General features: G+C 39.3%; 1 protein-coding gene across 2 annotated transcripts; it reads left to right on the top strand.

The window, feature by feature from the left end:
- Window positions 1–209: 209 nt before the first annotated feature.
- slc23a3 (solute carrier family 23 member 3) lies at window positions 210–16,163 on the top strand. Of its 2 annotated transcripts, none has more exons than XM_067443484.1 (12): window positions 210–812; window positions 1,105–1,241; window positions 1,346–1,416; window positions 3,866–3,939; window positions 4,206–4,387; window positions 4,937–5,021; window positions 10,556–10,751; window positions 10,886–11,136; window positions 11,271–11,376; window positions 13,439–13,606; window positions 13,719–13,814; window positions 14,261–16,163. In XM_067443484.1, exons 1-12 carry the CDS (start codon window positions 675–677, stop codon window positions 14,521–14,523), a joined length of 1,767 nt encoding a protein of 588 aa, XP_067299585.1. In that variant the 5' UTR covers window positions 210–674; the 3' UTR covers window positions 14,524–16,163. The 2 variants fall into 2 exon arrangements, with proteins under 2 accessions (XP_067299585.1, XP_067299584.1); XM_067443483.1 differs by having other exon boundaries at window positions 1,346–1,425.
- The last annotated feature ends 29 nt before the right edge of the window (window positions 16,164–16,192 follow it).

Below are 16,192 nucleotides of genomic sequence, written 5' to 3'. Positions count from 1 at the left end.
TGTTTAAGTACTACTGAATAATATTTAGTAACTTCATGTCGTGTTAGGGTAGGATTAGGGTTTGGTTGAGGGTTAGTTGCATGCAATTATGCATAATTTAGTGTTATTACTATGCTAAGTACATAAACATATGTAACAAGGACACTAAAAGAAAGTGTTACCAAATAAAGTGTGTGAGCAAAACTTTTAATTTGACATTATTACAAAGTGCACTTAAATTTGTTAATAAACATAGTGTGTGTACTCACTCTAAGTACACACAAATGGCCTTTTATTGTATCACTATTATGTTATCTGTAAGTAAGTACGGTTTTTAAAGTATACTTTAAGATTTGAAGTACACTATAAATGCGCATTCAATACAATTAGGCACATTCATTTTTCTCAAGGGTATGTTTAACAGTGGCAAGCATAATCACATTTCTTTCTCCACAGGTCATATCAGCTTCTCAAGCAAAGCTGTTGCAACAATCCATTGTTATTTTAAGTCAATAGGAAGATAATGATTAAAAGAAGTAATGCTGATGAAAAACTGCACGTTGCATAAGTGAGTCAAAGGCCATAGTATGAGGGGGAAACAGAAAGACGAAAGGAGAAAGCTAACATTGTAAACAGTGACAGACCAAATAGCATTTAAAGGAAAGATCAAGAAGGAGGAAAGACAGTCAGAAACAATGGTGAGGACTAATAGATGTAAGAAACTGTCTACATGTAAAGAAAACCCTTTGGACCCGGAAAAACCTGGAGGAATGAAGAGCCTAGACGTGGATTGCAGTCCCTCATTATTGCTGAATATTACCCTTGCACTGCAAGTAAGTCTTTATTTTATTTTTTATAGATATTATTATATTTTTTAATCTTTTACAAGTTGATAATGTCAAGTAACACTATAAGTACAATAAAAGCATGCACTTCAATTCCTGCGTGTATGAACACGATATATGTTAAATCTGAAGTCATCCTTGAGTTCTTTTGGTAATTCGAGAACATACTTTCATATTACAAGTCATAACCTACTACATAAATGTAAAACTCACAGAGCAAACTTGGTGAAAAGGGCATAAAAATGTAAAGGTCTGTTTTTTCCCCTCTGTCTTCATGAAGCATGTGTTGGTACTGTCCTCTCTGTGTGCATTGGTTGTGAGTGCACTAATTCAGGAAGTAGACAAGGAAAGAATCGTGGCCCATCTGCTCTTTTACTCTGGTATATCTACACTGCTGCAGAGCTGGACTGGATCACGGTAAGGTTACATTTGCCCATGTTGCTTTTCCTGTAAGTTGATACAGTTGTACTAAAGTACAAAACAATCTATAGGATTAAGTCCAATGTTTCCTCTGTTCTCAGTTTGCCATTGATCCAGGCTCCATCTTTGGACTTTCTGATCCCTGCCCTAGCCCTACTCTCTGCTCAGTCAGGTCAGAATGGTACGAACCATAATTAAAATGAAGTCAAAGACAATCTAATAATCTACCCAATTAAACACATTATTTAAATTAAAGCAACAGAAAACAAAGTCATTGATGTTAATTTTATCTGTATATGATTGTTTGCCAATGCATTATTTTATTATAGTTATTTAAATGCACACTGTCATCATGGTTTAAGCCAGTCAGTGATGCTCCATCCGTCATACTAGCATACGACTAACTTAAACTCATTTAAATACTTGTAGAAAAGTTACAAAGCTCTTTACAAAGCTGATGTCACTTTAAGGCCAAATGCATGGATCCAATACACTGATACACTTTTCATATACTCCCAACTTTACTCTTCTCTTTATCCCGGATGTTTATATTTTTAATATTTTATAAGACATGCACCAAGTGTATGCCAACTAAACTAATCTTGATTTTTTTTAAAACTGAAACATACTTTCAAAGTATGGCTATGGGTGCACACACTTGCGCCTAAGAACCATCTTCTTCCATTTTGCTATGAACTGATCAATGTTCAAAAAAAGTTGGGAAAATGTATACGACCCTATAAGAGTGATTCCTGACAGACTGTCTGAAACAACAACAACAAAAAACCTTTTAAAGAAGGAAAAAATCATCCTCCGACTTTCAGAGCTGCTGCAGAAATGACTTTCGACCTAGATAGAAATGTAGTGGAGTAAAAAGTACAATATTTGTCTTTCAAATGTAGTGAAGTAAAAGTAAAAGTATCCAGAAAAAATTATACTCCAGTAAAGTACAGATACTCAAAAAGTGTACTTAAGTACAGTACTCAAGTAAATGTACTTAGTTACTGTCCACCTCTGCATTCTAATATGCTGATTTTCTGCTAAAGAAGCCTTTTTTGATATTAACAATGTTGAAAACAGTTTTTATATTTGTGTGAAACCTGATACATTTTTTACTTCTACAAATTCTACAAAGACTTGCTAACAATGGTGGTGGTTGAGTAGAGATCACTGACATGAGTGTAAAGCGCTTTGGGTGTACAGTAGTACATATGAAAGCGCTATATAAATGTCTCATTAATTACAAAGACTACCAATTATTTGATGAATAGAAAGTAAAAAAAAATAAAAAAATAGCATTTATTTGAAATAGAAATCATTTGGAACATTTTAAATGTCTTTACTATCATTTTTGATCAATTTAATGCATCCCTGCTGAATAAACTGGACCGCACAAGACTGAAGGTGTGTTGTGGTATCTGGTATCAAGATGTTAGCAGCAGATCCTTTAAGTCCTGTAAGTTGCCAGGTGAGGCCTCCATGATCAGACTTGTTTGTTCAGCACTTCCCACAGATGGATTGAGATCTGGGAAATTTGGAGGCCAAGTCAACACCCAGTCAAACTTGCTGTGCTCCTCAAACCATTCTTGAACCATTTTTGCTTTGTGGCAGGGCGCATTATCCTGCTGAAAGAGGCCACAGCCACCAGGGAATACCATTTCCATGAAAGGGTGTACATGGTCTGCAACAATGCTTAGATAGGTTTTATGTATCAAAGTAACACATCCACATAGACGGCAGGCCTCAAAGATTCCCAGCAGAACATTGCCTAAACTATCACACTGCCGCTGCTGGCTTGCCTTCTTCCCGTAGTGCATCCTGGTGCCATGTGTTCCACAGGTAAGCGACGCACCCAGCCAGCCACGTGATGTAAAAGAAACTTCTTCCGTTGCTCCGAGGTCCGGTTCTGATGCTCATTTGCCCACTGTTGCCGCTTTTCGGAGGTGGACAGGGTTCAGCATGGGCACCCTGACTGGTCTGTGCATATGCAGCCCTATATGTAATGAACTGCGTTGCACTGTGTATTCTGACACATTTCTGTCAGAACCAGTAAAAACTTCTTGAGCAAAGCTTTTGATCAGACCACACAGGCCAGCCTTCGCTCCCCACGTGCATCATTGAGCCTTGGCCACCCATGACACTGTCACCCGTTCACCACTGTTCCATCCTTGGAGAACGTTTGATAGATACTGACCACTGCAGACTGGGAACATCCCACAAGAGCTGCAGTTTTAGAGATGCTCTGACCCAGTCGTCTAGCCATCACAATTTGGCACTTGTCAAACTCGCTCAAATCATTACACTTGCCCATTTTTCCTGCTTCTAACACATCAACAGTGAGGACAAAATGTTCACTTGCTCCCTAATATATCCCATCCACTAACAAGAAGAGATAATGGCATAATATTATGACCACTGACAGGTGAATATGATTAGTATATGATGGGCACACTTTACAGAGTTATTTCTTTCGTCACATATCTTTAGTTTATTACCTGTGTACTGTTTTAGTTGTTGTTTATTTGCACTAAGACAGATTCCTTGCGTGTGTAAATATACTACAACAAAATCTCATTTTGATTCTGATTGTGAAATCTGATTGTAATTGTATTGTTTGGTAGGGACTCCTGTGGCCTGCAGGGGGCAGTGTGTTGAAGCGGCGGAGCCTGTGGCCCCAGCACACCCAATAAGAGAGGTAGAGCACAGTGCTGTCCGTGGTGCTGAACATTCAGACCACCCCTCCATTGTCACATTGTTCTGCTGTTGCGCATTGTAACGCCAGCTCCCACTTACCAAACAGGCATATCCAAATTTGTCTTTTATTTGATTTATTTAATGATAAATGAATATTTCATCTTGTATCATTTCATGTTTATCATCTTGATTTGTGTGTTTGTTGGCGCTTGTCCATATATATAATTATACTTACAGAGCATTCTGTGTGTGTTGGTGTGTGTGCAGTTGAGAGGCATGACTTTGGTTGCAGGTATTGTGCAGTTAGCCGTGGGTTTGACTGGTCTGAGTGGGTTTGCACTGCGACGTTGTGGACCATTAGTTCTGGCCCCTGTCCTTTGCATCTTGGGTTTTTCCATCTACAGGGAGGCAGCGCTGCTTTGTTCTGACCACTGGGGGATGGCTGCACTGTAAGGATATAATTTTCATATTGTGTACACGGGTATCTTTTTTATGTACTACATCATCTGTTCATTACAATGTGCTTATTGTATTCATATTGTATTGCAATTGCAAAAGGTGGGATACGGATAAGGTTAGGGACTGGTTTGGTGGCATGGGTAGGTTTATGGTATGGTATATTTACAATAGTTGCATGCCTAGTTTATAGCTATTATTATTACTAATGTAAATACATGCAGCATATGCAACATGGACACATTAAAATAAAGTGTTACGATATTTTTTTTAAAAATGCTAGTACATTAAAGACACTTAATATAAAGCAAGTCCATTAAACTATTATTTTGTTTGTACAACAATACGTCAAGGAAAGAAATAGCAGTGTATGATGCTGTTTTGTCATGTTTTTACTAATTGAAAGATACAGAAATACTGGTGATAATCATTCAAGGTTAAATAAGAACAGGTGCAAGAATAAGTGTTTCTTCTTGTGAACTCAGTGTTCACAGATACACAGAACACTCTAAATTTCTTTTTTTTCCCTTTCTTTTTTTTAGGGCAGTTGTGCTTCTAGTCATCCTCTCTCAGCATTTGCACACATTTCGGCGGCTGTCTGTGTTCTCTGTTTCCAGGAGACTCTCTGTGAGTTGCATTTACATTTACATTTAATCATTTAAGCAGACGCTTTTATCCAAAGCGACTTACAAAAAAGGGGAGAGCAATATAAGCAACGAAACAAACAAGGCCAACAACCTGTAAGAGCTGTAAGAAGTCTCAGTTAATTAGCACAGTACACAATTGTTTTTGTTGTTGTTGTTGTTGTTGTTGTTGGACAAACAAACAAAAATGAATGGATAGTTAAGTGCTATTCTTTATTGGTCAGGTGCAGTTGGAAGAGATGTGTCTTAAGATGTTTTTTAAAAATGGCTACAGACTCGGCAGCACGAATTGAGATCGGCAGGTCATTCCACCAGGTGGGAACGGTCCAGCAAAATGTCCGTGAGAAAGATTTCATGCCTCTTTAGGATGGAACCACGAGGCGTCGCTCACTCGCAGAACTCAAGCTTCTGGAGGGTGTGTAAGTCTGAACAAGCGAGTTTAGGTATATTGGTGCAGAGCCAGTGGTTGTTTTGTAGGCGAGAACTAGTGCCTTGAATTTGATGCGAGTAGCCATTGGCAACCAGTGCAGTCTGATGAAGAGAGGCTTAACATGCGCTCTCTTCGGCTCATTAAAGATCACTCTCGCCGCTGCATTCTGGATCAGCTGCAAGGGTTTGATAGTGCATGCTGGAAGCCCAGCCAGAAGAGCATTACAATAGTCCAGTCTGGAGAGAGCAAGAGCTTGAACCAGGAGTTGTGCAGCCTGTTCTGATAGGAAGGGTCTAATCTTTCTAATGTATAAAGCAAATCTGCAGGACCGGGCAGTTGCAGTAATGTGGTCAGTGAAGTTTAAATGGTCATCAATCACAACTCCAAGGTTCCTGGCTGTCCTGGATGGAGTTATGGTTGATGAACCAAGCTAAATGGAGAAATTTTGATGAAGTGCTGGGTTGGTTGAGAAAACAAGTAATTCTGTCTTTGCAATATTGAGTTGATGGGGATGCTCCTTCATCCAGTCAGAAATGTCTGTCAGACAGGCAGCGATACGAACACTGACTGTAGGATCACCTGGTTGAAATGAGAAGTAGAGTTGAGTGTCATCAGCATAGCAGTGATAGGAGAAGCCGTGTTTCTGAATGGCAGAGCCTAATGATGACATGTAGTTGGAGAAGAGAAGTGGTCCAAGCACTGAGCCCTGGGGAACCCCAGTAGCTAGATGATGAGACTTAAGACACCTCTCCATGACACCCTGTAGGACCTACCAGAGAGGTAAGACCTGAACCACTGGAGAGCAGTTCCTTAGATCCCCGTTGTAACGATGTTCGTAGATGGGAAGGAAGGAGGCGGGAACCGGCGAACGTTCAAAAACATTTATTCAAAATAAATAAACAAAATGAAAGTAAAACCGCGGGCAGCCCCTCACGGACGACTGCCCGCGAACACACACAAAATAACACGTGGGCAGCTCCTCACGGACGACTGCCCACAAACACATAATAACACAAAAACAAAACATAACATAAAATCCAGGCCTGGTCCTCTCTCGTCTTCCGCTGCCATGTTCCTCCTTTTATGCTCCCGTCACATGGCCGCGAGACGAGACCGGTGTGCCACGCAGCTGGCACTCGTTGACATTAATCACCGGCCCGCTCTCGCGGTCCCTCGCCCCGCTGCTTGCCACACCACACCCGTCTTCTTAAGTGTTGACAGGAGGATCTAGTGGTTAACTGTGTCAAAAGCAGCAGACAGATCCAGCAGGATGAGAACTGAGGATTTGGAAGCTGCTTTTGCCAGTCTCAGTGCCTCAGTTACCGAGAGCAAGCCAGTCTCAGTCGAGTGGCCACTTTTGAAGCCGGAATGGTTGTTGTCCAGGAGGTTGTTCTGTTCAAGAAACACAGAGAGTTGATTGAACACAACTCGCTCAAGTGTCTTTGCAATGAAAGGCAGAAGGGATACCAGTCTGTAGTTTTCTAAAAGTGCTGGATTCAGAGAGGGTTTCTTAAGCAGTGGGGTTACCCGAGCCTGCTTAAATGCTGTGGGAAAGTTTCCAGTGTGAAGAGAAGTGTTGACAATGTGAGTGAGTGCAGGAGTGATTGAAGAAGAAATGGCCTGAAGGAGGTGAGTGGGTATAGGATCAAGTGGACAGGTAGTACGGTGATTGGAAAGGGAGTTAAATCAAGGGATGTTCAAATTCAGGATGACTTAAAGGCACAGTAAACGATTTCTGAAAAACACTGTTGATATTTGAAATCATCTCAAACAAACACACCCCTCGTATCGTTGTAGTGATGGGAAGGTTCATGGGAAGGCGGTTCTTTCTGACAGTTTGTTTCAATGATCCCGGCGGATGAAAATACATTCAAACACATCCATATAAAGTATTTCTAATCAAAACTTAGTATAGTAATATAATTATTATTGATATCATCATCATCTTGGATAAATTTTTTCATTTATGTATTGCAACAGCACCCAATACAGCCACTGTCGTGCAAACACTGATGCTTTACACTGATTAAATAAACTTATTGACATTACATACTTACACAAATCCTCAGTTCACCCGTGCTCATGTATTATCAGCATCAGCTGTCCCCCTCTGAGAGAAACAGTTCGGTTACGACGCTATCACGCATGCTCAGTATCTCCGCTCACCGGTTCTCAGAATCGAACATGTCCGAAAGATCAGTTCTCGATTCTGTACTGCTGATCCGAGATCCGTTGCAACCCGGTCGATCTGACTCGAGAACCGCTGTATTAGTGTGTGTGTGTGTGTGTGTGTGCTGAGCTGCGAACTGCTGCAAGCTGAATATGTAGTCAATATCAAACCTACTGTTTTGATTACATTTTAAAAAGTGTATCGACTTAGAAATTAAATAAGAAAAAAGCTGTTCCTGAAAATATCATGCATTATTGATAAAATAAATAAATCTTTAATTTGACCGTTTTACAATCCATTGTTTCCAAACTTTAAAATAATACAGTGATAAGACAGCTTTGTTATGATGTTTCCAAACGTGATTATTTTTATACACTTGAAACTCCTCTGAACAAATAACACGCATGTGCGGCTCATCGGTTCTCAGTATCGAACGTGTCCGACAGAAACGGTTTTAGATTCTGTACTGCTGATCCGAAAACCACTACGTTCGGTTACACGCGCATGCTCAGTATCAGCTGCTCGTGAGCTCTCACAGCAAAACATGTCTCACTTCGGCTAATGGTTGGAGTTAATACATCTACTTCAAGATATTAGTTTATTTCTAGTCGGAGAGACTGTCACTCATGTCAGAAAGTTATAACTATAGTAACTTGTGGGATCAGTGCTGATTTGAGAAGTGAACCATTTAGAATGATTCAGTTCGATTTGGTGAACTGGTTCGAACAGTTCACTGTAAAGATCCGGTTAAAAAGAACGATTAGTTCGTGAACCGGACATCACTACTTTGTTGCTCCTCCCCCAAAATTCATGAACACGCAGAAAATGCAATGACACTCAAAACTGCCCTGTTACTAAAGCTAACATTACAATAACAGCATAGCTTGGTGCTGTGAAACATAGCAAATACAATGTTACTCACATATGGAAAATAACGCAACCTCGGCATCCATTTTTAGGCCTTCCTACTTTCTCTCAAGCGCTGGAAAGCTTTTCTAATACTAACAAGAGTCCTAAAGCTCTTGCCTGGTCAAAACCCCTTTTCCAGTGATATTGCTTTTCTCTTTTGTAATGTCTCTCAGTCATTTCTCTTTCTACAGTTTTTCTTCAAATCTCCCTCATAGGTGGACACGCCCCCTACTGCTGATTGGCTACAAGTGTGTTATGGTGCTCGGCCCGATCGATTTTCAACAGTGATTCTCAGAAATTGCTTACTACAACTTAAAGACTGGAACGCACTACAAGACTTCTAAAACACTAGGTGTCATACACTTGGTGACATTGTAAAACGTTTACAGAGAACTGGGCATCGCACACTAAAAGACTGTGGATCAAACACTAAGTCTCTCTGAAAACAACAATCTCATGCAGAAAAATGCGGCTTGCATTACAAATGAAAACCCAGTTCTAAAATTGGTTCAATATATAACGATGGATTCATAGTCTGTGCCCATCATACACTATACAAGTTTGTAGGAAATTAAACCGGCTCTGAAATTCGGCAACTAGCATACATTTTTCCAGACTATAAATCGGGGGTAAATTCTGGGCAAAAGTGACTTTGAGAGCCATTGCAAGTGTTTCTTAACCGTTAAAGTTTCCACAAAAGAGAAGTTTACGTCTACTTCCAAAACTAGTCTAACACAGACACCTTCACTCATGATATATGGGATTTCCTGTTGCACTGGTTGTCAAGCTCTTTTACCGCTTTTAACCTGCAGCATATTAGATTGATATTTTGCCTGTAAGAAGATTATATCATTGATCTGGGTAAAGTTTCCCACCAAAGATGTGCGTTGTGTTACAGTGATCTTTGGCTAAAATGTTCTTAATTTAATATGGCGCTGAATGTTGTCAAAGGTTATGGGAAACAGTTTGAGGCTTTTTATGAGTGATCGTAAGCTCGTACTGGAATCTTGCTTTTGGGAAATTCATATTGTTTTTTCTGTGCTGTGTGATACTAGACAGTGTCTGACTGTCTAGTTATTATTCTCATCCGAGTCTGTGTAATCCTATTAATGTGGGGATGTTTGTGTGTATCTAATCAAATGTATTTATTATAGTTCATTTATAAATTAAAATGTTAAAATGTATCAGAAATGAACATGGACTTAATGATTGTTTTCTTTTTAAGATTGGTATATATTTATAGAAAATATAGAATATAAAACAGATTTACGCTACTGTTCAAAAGCTTGGTGTCAATATGATTTTTTTTAAAGGAAATTCATACTTTTATTTAGCAAGGACGCATTAAATTGATCAAAACGAGCGTAGAGACGTGTTACAAAACATTTTTAATTCAAACGAATTTTCATCTAAGAATCCAGAAATGTTTTATAACAGTTCCACAAAAAAACAGTAAGCAGGATAACTGTTTTCAACATTGATAATAATAGTCAAAAATGTTTCTTGATAACCAAAACGCATTAAATTAAGTGTATGTTTTCCCACCAAGGATAATGTGACATTGAAAACGGCTAAAATTCAGCTTTTTCATCACAGGAATTAATTAGGCCTACATAAATATATATATATATATTTAAATTACATTTAAATTGTAATAATACTTCAAAATATTACTGTCTTTTAATCAGATAAATGCAGCCTTTATGAGCAGTATAAAGATAATTATTTTAAAAATATTAAAAAATCTTACTGAATCGTTTGAGCTGTAGTGTATACATTGCATTAGATATCAAACTAAACTTGTGTGGCATCATCTGTAAATGAATGATCTTCACCTACAGACATTTTTGCAATGAATTTTAACCCTCAGGTCATCTTTTTTATGTATGTAAATCGATGACATTCATGCACACATGGGTCTAAATACTGTTGAGGTTATTGTATGACGGTTCCTTATTATTATCAAATACAGTATATTGTTCCTGCTCTTTGTGTTTGTCCTGTGTAGGTACTTCTATCTGTGATGGTGAGCTGGGCCGTTTGTGCCGCACTGGTACAGTGGGGTCGTGTCCATCTTAACTCTGTGACCAGGATGCTCTCAACAAAGAGAAACGCCACCTTCATTCAGTCCACACACAGTCCAGATTCATCGGACTTTGTCTTTCCTAATGACTCTGTACCCTGGCTGGACTTTCCTCTTCCTGGTAATATGATAATGTTTTTTTTCTTAAAAAGTTTTAGTTGCCTTGTAGGTATTAGCAGCGAACCAGTAATAAACTAATAAAGTTCAAAATTGTCCTTTTTCTTCAGATGTTTTTTGTTTCTTGTATACTTTCAGCCTCAACACTCCCTCTGCTGTCTGGAAACAGCATTGCAGCTGGAGTGGCTGGAGGCCTGTCTGCCAGCATTAGCTCTCCAGCTGTGTACGTGATGGCAGCTCGGCTTCTGAAGGCTCCCGTGCCCCCGGCACATGCCTGTAACAGGGGCCTGTGTGCGGATGGCATGGGAAGTGTGATCGCTGGCCTGATGGGGGTGCCAGTAGGACTGTGCAGCAGTGTGCCTAATGCATGTGTTATTGGCCTCAGCCAGGTAAGAATCTATTGATGCATGTCACACGAGTATTGTGATTGCTCAGTTTGCCTAAAATTATTAACTTTTTTTGCTTTTTATTACCATCTCTTCATTATCCTTTTGATGCCTTTTTCTCTCTTGCTATATTTCAGTCTGGGTCTCGGAGCACAGTGCAGCTCGCCGGGGTTTTGTTGCTAATTCTGGGTGTGTCTCCTCAATTAGCTCAGATGCTTTGCTCTGTCCCTCTGGCCATACATGGTGATTATTCATTTATAGTTTACTCACTTAAATGTTTAATGTCACAATCAGGTCAACCTACTGTTATGCTGTTCCAGTCTTAAAGTGTCCATATTATTGTTTTTCATATAGTGTATAATCAAGACATTAACATCCGGTTGAATTTTATAAAGCCTAAACTATATACGTTTGTAGTCTTTTAGTGAATGTCGTGTTGTCAAAAAATAGTTGTTTTAATACATATCGATACTGAAATATCTAAACGCTGCCAAAACTAATTTTTCGCAGAATAGACACGATACCAGCTGTGTTTTCTCTCTCCTCATCTCTCCGGCAGCGAGTTGACACACAAACCCGCCTCCCTTCACTCACTCGTTTCATTTATTCCGGATTTCATTTGCTGCTAGTAGTGGTGACCCCGAATAGTCGAAGATTTGATGCATCGATATGCGGAGTCGGATTCAAACGCCGATCTCACTGTTGAATCTTCGCAGGTGTTATGAAACGAGGATCATACCATTTTGGCAATATGGGGGTGCTCAATATTTTAAAGACGTGACGAGGCGCTGAGCTTCGACCCCTTTGAGGGCGCTGAGCTTCACACCGGATGCGCCGCCACGCCTTTAAAATTCGAACACATTGTTTTCAATGAGTGTACACACACACCGGCGGCTGCATTCAGCGCCTGTCCGCAGCGACTCAGGAAGTTGTTTAAAATCCTGCCATGCAACAGAGCGCCATGTCAGTGTTTTATATTACATTTATATTATATTTCCCTCAAATCGACAATGTACATACTGATTTCACCCTGTGCTAAGATACAGCCATCCATCGTGCAGCTCTTCTGTCAGAAGTCGATTCAAAATTGAGCTTGCGTGTATATAATGTGAACGTCCGGTGTGAGATACCCCGAGATGCGGTGCTGAGCTTTGTGTCCGGTGTGAGACCCCCTTAAGGCATAATCGGCTTAAGAACGTACATGTAAACACACTCAAAGTGTTATTTTCCTCTCTAAACAGGTATTTTTTTTAGGTTTATTTATCAAAATGTTCTTTTATATATTTGTGTGATGTTCTGTATTTCGATCGCGGCTTTAAAATGTTATGTTACTATTTACGAATGTTTTTTTTTCACCAAATTACCTTTTATTTAAACCTAAATAAGAAAGCCATTGTCAGTTCGTCTGTCAGTTGGGAGGCAGTTTTGGTCGCTTTATTTAAAGTTGTTGCTGTGTGCAGTGTGTAAAGGAAAATAAAAATCGTTTTACCCTTCTGCTAACTAGTATTGTGCTCCTCCTAACCGATTCACACACACACAGATGATTCGACTATCAGTCGACCATAGAGATTCGACAATTCTGATTCGAATGTGTAAATCTTCAGTCGGGGACACCCCTAGATGCTAGTAACTTTAACTTTGGAAAACCAAAAAAAACAAGCAAAAAATTGAATGTCATGTCCTGTGTATAATATACTGTAGCTTTTTGTGAATGTAAAAGGTCTGAAAAGTTTCGAGGATCAAAGTGCACGATAAATTTTGTTTTTGTCTCTTGAAAGAATAGATTTCGAGCTGCCTGAAACGAGTCGTCAGTAACTGCAGTCTTACTTCCTGTTCGAACCCACTTAGGTTTGCTACAAATTTGCATAATGGCTTGTGAACAACGTCTACTTTGACCCGCCCCCAAACACTGTAGTTGTAACTGAGGCCTGGAAGAGTCTAGTTTGTGTTGTCAACATGTCGAGAAGAGCTGAAATTTAGATATGGAAATGGCTGTTTGGTTTTGGTAGACCAATCACAACAACGTGGGCCATCTGACCAATCAGAACAGTGTAGACTCTAGTATAGGAGGGGCTTAGAGAGACCGGATATATATTATTCAATCGTTTCGGACACTCTGAGAAAATATGTGATGCTACATTGTATATTGTGAGAAAATTGAAGTGTTTTTTGACCTTGGATGCATGTAAACCTGTCGTAGGAGTCCGTTATTAGGAACCATTCAAAAACATAGTTGAGGACTTTCTGACACTAAATGGCCATAAAAACGTGGGCTGAATGTTCGCTTGTGCTCGTGTTCTCTCAGGTGCTGTGCTCAGTGTGACCTTCGCACTTGCTGTAGCAACAGGCATAACTTATTTCCAACATGCTGACGTGGACTCGGGACGCAACATTTTCAACATCGGCTTCACAATGTTCATGTCATTAGCTCTGCCCCGCTGGTTCAGACTTCACTACAGTTTCATACAAACAGGTGCTAAAACCACAAGAGTGTATTTTCTCCTAATGTGTTACTCCTAATTTAGATTTATTGATTTGGACATGAGTATGTTTCATTGAAAGAATTATCTTCTTGTTGTGTTAAGGTGTAGCCAGTGTTGACGTTCTTCTTCGGTCTCTTTTAACCTTACCGGTTTTTTTTGTGGGGGTTTTGGCTTTTCTTCTAGAGCACACAGTTACAGGTTAGTACATGTTAAAACATTCCCTAATGCAGCTTTGATTTGGTAAGATTTTGTAATGTTTTTGGAAGTTTCTTATACTCCCCAAGAATGCCTTTATTTGATCAAAACATAACAGTAGTATTGTGAAATAGAACAATTTTAAAATGCAAGCTAAATTTCCAGTCTTCAGTGTCACATGATCCTTTAGAAATCATTCTAATATTCTGATTTGCTGCTCAAGATATATTCAAGATATACATACTTTGATTAATTGAAAGTTCAAAATAACAGCCTTTTATTTGAAATAGAAACCTTTTGCAACATCATAAATATCTTTACTGTGACTTCTGATCAATTTAATGCATCTTTGCAGAATAAAAGTACACATTTCTTTCAAAACAGTACTGTACTTATTCAGCAGGAAAAAATAAAGCTCTGATTTAATGTATATGATTTCTGGCATTCAGGGACTTTGTCTGAGAGGGGTTTGGTTCGACATGAAGGCACAAAGAAGATTCTGTCTCTCGCTGATCAGCAGCAGGCATGCAGCCTAAGTCCAGATGCAGTGTATGACCCGCCTCCGCCTGTGATGAAAGTACTGGAGCTGACCGGCTTTAGAACCGTCCTCTTCTGTGCCTGCAGAAGCCCAACTGTTGAAGAGGTGCTAGTGACAGTACCAGAGATGTCTAGCTTATTACCTGACAAGGATTCTGGTGTTGGCAGTGCCTGAATTTTTGCAGCTTTGCTGCATAATTTTCAAATTGTATTTAACTTGTCTTTTTATAAGTTGTTTTATGTTTATTATACTGGAATACAGGGGTTTTGACTCAAAGCCCCCATTGTCCAACACACTTTTAGATTTGTATTAAGTTATTTATTAAGTTGTTTTAATTAAGTTTGATTGTTTAACTTATTAATAATGAAATATTAATTTTAGGCTGTTTGAGAACCACTGTATTAAAGGGTTAGTTTACCCCAAAATCTTTGGAACACAATTGAAGACGTTTTTAATTAAATCTGAGAGATTTATGTCCCTCCATTGACAACTACACTACTAACACTTTGATGCTTCAAAAAGTTTGTAAAGAGATCGTAAAACTAGCAGCTATGTCCAAATTTTCTGAAGAGACTCGATCGCTTTATACAATGAACAGATTGGATTTAGCCTTTTATTCACACATAAACATTAATCAACTCACACATCAGCTGTGGTAAATGGAAGCTCACGCATGTTTGCTTGAGGTGCGTGAACCCAAAACCAATGAGGTTCATTCTTGTGTTATGCAGCACGTTTAAGCTTCAGCAAGAACCAATGACCTTCATTATCCTGTGTTAGACAGCACGTTTGAGCTTCAGCAAGAACCAATGACCTTCATTATCCTGTGTTAGACAGCACGTTTGAGCTTCAGCAAGAACCAATGACCTTCATTATCCTGTGTTAGACAGCACGTTTGAGCTTCAGCAAGAACCAATGACCTTCATTATCCTGTGTTAGACAGCACGTTTGAGCTTCAGCAAGAACCAGCGACATTCATTATCATGTTACGCAGCACAATTTACGTTGCACAAGAACCAATGAGGTTCAGTCTCATGTTACACAGCACGTTTGAGCTTCAGCGAGAACCAATGAGGTTCATTCTTGTGTTACGCAGCACGTTTGAGCTTCAGTAAGAACCATTTAGGTTCATTCTTGTGTGTTACGCAGCACGCTTGACCTTCCACAAGAACCATTGTGGTTAATTCACGTTACGCAGCACGTTTCAGCTTCTACAAGCACCTCTGAGGTTCATTCATGTGTTACACAGCACGTTTGAGCTTCAGCAAGAACCAATGAGGTTCATTCTTGTGTCTTATACAGCACTTTTGAACTTCTGTAAGGATCAATAGGTTCATTCTTGCATTAGATATACAAAAATAGTATGTTTGAGCTTCTGCAAAGACCAACAAGGTTCATTCTCGTGTTTTACGCAGCATGCTTGATCTTCTGCAATGACCAATGAGGATCATTCTCGTGTTACGCAGCAGATTTGAGCTTCCAGAAAGGATAAATGAGGTTCACTCGTGTGTTACACAGTAGTTTAAGCTTCAGCAAGAACCACTGGGGTGTATCATGTGTCAAGCAGGTTCATTTGAGCATCTGTTTATGTTGGCTGATAAATGTTTATATGTGAATAAAACGCCTAAATTCAATCTGTTAAAGCGATCGTGTCTCTTCAGAAAATCTGGACTAAACCATTCAATATTGATTTCGTTTTATGATCTCTATTAATTTTTTGAAGCGTCAAATTGGTAGTTGCATAGACTCTCAATGTAGAAATGTACAGAACTGGCTCAGATTTTATTAAAATATTTCACTTGTGTTCAGAAGATGAACGCCGTGAGAGTGAGTAAATGATGAC

This window comes from Pseudorasbora parva, chromosome 5, assembly GCF_024679245.1.
Source record: "Pseudorasbora parva isolate DD20220531a chromosome 5, ASM2467924v1, whole genome shotgun sequence".
In the NCBI taxonomy this organism is placed as follows: Eukaryota; Metazoa; Chordata; class Actinopteri; order Cypriniformes; family Gobionidae; genus Pseudorasbora; species Pseudorasbora parva.
This window is presented reverse-complemented; position numbering and strand designations above follow the sequence as displayed.

What these genes read in the sequence shown, in the direction of transcription:
- slc23a3 (XM_067443483.1), top strand. Translation starts at nt 675, where the DNA reads ATGGTGAGGACTAATAGATGTAAGAAACTGTCTACATGTAAAGAAAAC. An exon ending in CTGTTTCCAGGAGACTCTCT is followed by an intron (nt 5,022 to 10,555) that starts GTGAGTTGCATT and finishes TGTCCTGTGTAG; the next exon opens with GTACTTCTATCTGTGATGGT. An exon ending in TGTCCCTCTGGCCATACATG is followed by an intron (nt 11,377 to 13,438) that starts GTGATTATTCAT and finishes GTGTTCTCTCAG; the next exon opens with GTGCTGTGCTCAGTGTGACC.